This window comes from Mobula hypostoma, chromosome 12 (genome assembly GCF_963921235.1).
Source record: "Mobula hypostoma chromosome 12, sMobHyp1.1, whole genome shotgun sequence".
NCBI lineage: Eukaryota > Metazoa > Chordata > Chondrichthyes > Myliobatiformes > Myliobatidae > Mobula > Mobula hypostoma.
The window spans coordinates 7,235,160-7,238,702 of NC_086108.1; the positions used below are offsets into that span (position 1 = coordinate 7,235,160).

A 3,543-nucleotide genomic window follows, 5' to 3' on the forward strand; every position below is an offset into this window, starting at 1 on the left:
TTGCCCATTATCCCATCGTTCATCATGGCGACACACACAAAATGCTGGAGGAACTCGGCAGGTCAGGCCGCATCTATAGAGGAGAATAATCAGTCAGCAATTTGGCCAAGACCCTTCGTCAGGACTGGAAAGGAAGGAGGAAGAAGCTAGACTAAGAAGGTGGGAGAGGGGGAGGCATACAAGCTGGCAGGTGGGGTCAGGTGGAGGGAAAGTGGGAGGGAGAGGGCGAATGAAGTGAGAAGTTAGGAGGTGATAGGTGGAAGAGGTAAAGGGCTGAAGATAGCTGGAAGAGCTAAAGTATGGAACGGGCTTACCGTGCATAAACTGATAGTGTCGCCTGCTATGTTACAGCAGTCAGTACGTTTGAAATCCAGAGATTGTGCCAGCAGCTATATAACTGAAGTCATGCTCTCTCCCAGAACAGTCATGTGCTCCAACACAGAACACAGATTTCCATCACAAATACCATGAAAAAACTATTTACAATTTTGACGTTTAATATATATTTTAAAGCAACCAACAAAGATGCAACATTATAATTTTAAAAATCTTTCCAGAGTGACAACTTATTAAGTATTGCAGCTGAATTATTTATGCTCAGTTCTTATTGCAGATTTCAAAATTTAACAAAAATCAAATGTTCTTCATTGGGGTAAGTCAGTGTAGATATGTCGTGGTAGTTATTCACTGCGGTGAAATTGAAACAGCTAATATATTCGCGGTAGAAGTTTGTCACATCTTGGTCGCATACAGAGATCTTCCTTTACTCAGTCTTATCATTAATGCAAAGTCGAGACCAGGTCCAGTTGAAGTGGAGAGAATGGCGGAGTACATCTGGACTAGAGTACACAGACTTCTACTTTAAACTCTGTCCCCCGTCTCACGTAAGTCACCTACAATAAATTATTATCTAAGAAAGTCACAGAGAAATTATATCCTGTAAATCATGATGATTCTCTTCCACTACTGATTAACAAGTATAACTAGAAAGTCTGACAAACGCACAGAGGTAACTCATATAGTAAGTATGATATTGAAATTCAAAAAATAAAAAATAAAATACAGGATTTGAGACGGAAGTGGGATTTTAATCTTGTAGTTTTGCAATACTTCAATGCATGATATTCATCTAAACCTGCTTACATTAAAAGAAGCATGTAAAATGATCGACTAATCGCAAAAAATTTTTGTTAAATAAGCTACATATCTTAATTTTATCGCTATAAGGTTTCTTTACATTCAACTTTGACTCTAAAGTGAGAAATAGCAAGATTATTATAAACTAAAATATATTGCAATATATATTGTTCTAAATAATTAAAATATATTGCAAAGTATCTTTATCCTATGGTAGAAAAATATGCCAAGTAAAGTTATGTTATTGGGAATGTAGGTATAGAGTTAGTTACAGTATTTTCATATGTATTTTCCCCCTCGGTTTGGCTTTCTTTCCAAGAGGGTGAAGACTGTTCCTCGGATTTTTTGTGGGTTTGTAGGACTTTGTAAAGTTCAAGGTTAGACGTTCCGGTGTGATCCGACCTGCTGCTAGTCCGCACCTCTGCTGGATGGGTAGGCGTAGGTGACGATAGCAATGATGCGGGGAGAACAGTTCCTGCTGGGCTTGCGGTTGTCAGTTGACCATCACCATCCAAGTCAATGGGAGCATCACCTCCTTCCTTCTTCGTTGTGGTGTGCGGTATCTGCAACCTTTCAACTCTCCCTGGTATCCCCGTCAAATTGTTAGAGGTGGATTTATGAGCGTGTAGACGGTTCGAAGCATTATTGCTCACCCTTGAGGAGACGCTGCTAAGCGGCGCTGGTTTTTCTGTAGGGCTGGTCGTGGTATTCTCAGGCCGGTTATACCTGCCGGAAGACATCGCAATATCATTTTCATCCATTTTAATTTCGGTTGTTTCGGACTGCAATTCGTTACGGTTCTCGGCTGTCGAGGTGGCGGTGGTTCGGATGGTCTCCGTATCGCTCTTACGCGACCTGACAGAAATCCTGCGCCCCATTTCCTTTGTCATTGTTCTGTCCACTTTCATCACGGGCGTGTTACTGAGGGTAGCAGTTTTTATACCTCCTTCCCTCCGCGCCAGTGCCCTGGGCGCGGGCGCCAATTCCCCTGTACTGAACGGGGTGATTGTCCGCCGTTTGGAGCCCACAGTTACTGCTTTGTACTTGCCCGCTTCGCTGGGGTCATTAGAACTACCGTCTGCTGCCTTTTCCAGGCCGGATGCCTGGAACCCCTGCAGGGTGGTGACTGTGGGAGAACGGCCGCTGTTCTCCCCATTGTCGGCGGTGCTGGTTTCTTCGCTTGAAGAGTCCGCTCTCCATCCGCCAGGCGCCCTGCGACTGCCGCTGTCCAGGGTGCTGAATCTTTGCCCTTTCGTGCTCGCTCTTCTTCCCACCACGGCTCTAAGATTGGCGCTGCCCGGGGTTTTTAATCCTCCACCCATTGTGGACTCTAACCCTTTATCTGCGGTCCAGGTGCTTTCTCTGTCCACAGAGATGAATCCTTCGCTGTCCGTGGTTTCTCTCGGGCTGGGGGCAGCTTTCAGATGCCCTGCGCTGGCGACGTCCTCCGTGCTCGCCCTCCAAGCCCCCGGGTTCACCAGATCGCCAGCCCGACTGCCTTTGCCTCTTAAATGGCTCCTCTGTCGCCGGGGATGGTTGAAATCTTGCAGGCTGCTTCTCCGTTTAAGCCCGGAGCTAAAGTTGCCGAGTTCTGTATTAACCGCAGTTAGATTGGCGTTAGAAGGTCCCGGCCTCGACCGGACCGGCTCCCAGATCAAAGTATAGTAAATTACCAATATCACGGCAGTTAGAGACACGCAGAGCAAATACGCGAAAACGGTCGCGAGTCTCACCCACGTCTTCTGGTTCTTGGCTGCAACCTTGATTTTCTTGTCTCCCGTGAAACTGGGACCTCTGATCTGCTTCCTAATCCCGTCAGAAGCCCTGTTTTTCATCTCGGCCTTCAAAGCAAAGTAACGCTCTTTGTTTTTTTTTCCCCCTTAAAACGCAGCCGCAGGGTTACGTCGTCAGCATCAGCATGCCCTCAAACCTCTATTATTAGTCTGTTTTATCGCTTCGGTTTCTCTTGCCCGACTGATATCGAAACATGGTTTTGTTTACAGCGTCAGCCCGAGAGCTTGTCCCGCCCCTTCCACCGAGCAGTTGGCTTGTGTCAAAAATGAAGAGTCTTTCATTAGCTAGACAGCATGGTAGTTCAACTTGTTCCAGCACGTCCCTCGATTGATAGAACAGAGCGGCTCGGGACTGATCCCAAAGGGCGATTCCCTATGCGCGCGCGCATAAGATCTGGATGACCGTCTATCATTTGTTGTCATCTGCCATGAATTTACATAGTTACATTAAACCAGGGGTTCCCAACCTTTTTATTAAATGTCATGTACCAAGCGGTTAAGCAAGAGGTCCGTGGACCCCAGGTTGGAATTCCCTGCGTTAAACGGTGGAAGATGCTGCCGTTCGGCCCGACATGATTGCATCGGCCCTTTCAAGAAACTAGCTGGAGGTTTA

General features: G+C 46.3%; 1 protein-coding gene across 1 annotated transcript; it reads right to left on the reverse strand.

Annotated features, from left to right (window-relative positions):
* Positions 1 to 499: 499 nt before the first annotated feature.
* On the reverse strand, positions 500 to 3,273 carry LOC134355110 (uncharacterized). The gene has a single exon (XM_063064857.1). It carries the CDS (start codon positions 2,970 to 2,972, stop codon positions 1,374 to 1,376), a length of 1,599 nt encoding a protein of 532 aa, XP_062920927.1. The 5' UTR covers positions 2,973 to 3,273; the 3' UTR covers positions 500 to 1,373.
* Between the last annotated feature and the right edge of the window lie 270 nt (positions 3,274 to 3,543).

Excerpts from the sequence above, each read along its gene's own strand:
- LOC134355110 (XM_063064857.1), bottom strand. The coding sequence starts at position 2,972 with ATGAAAAACAGGGCTTCTGACGGGATTAGGAAGCAGATCAGAGGTCCC.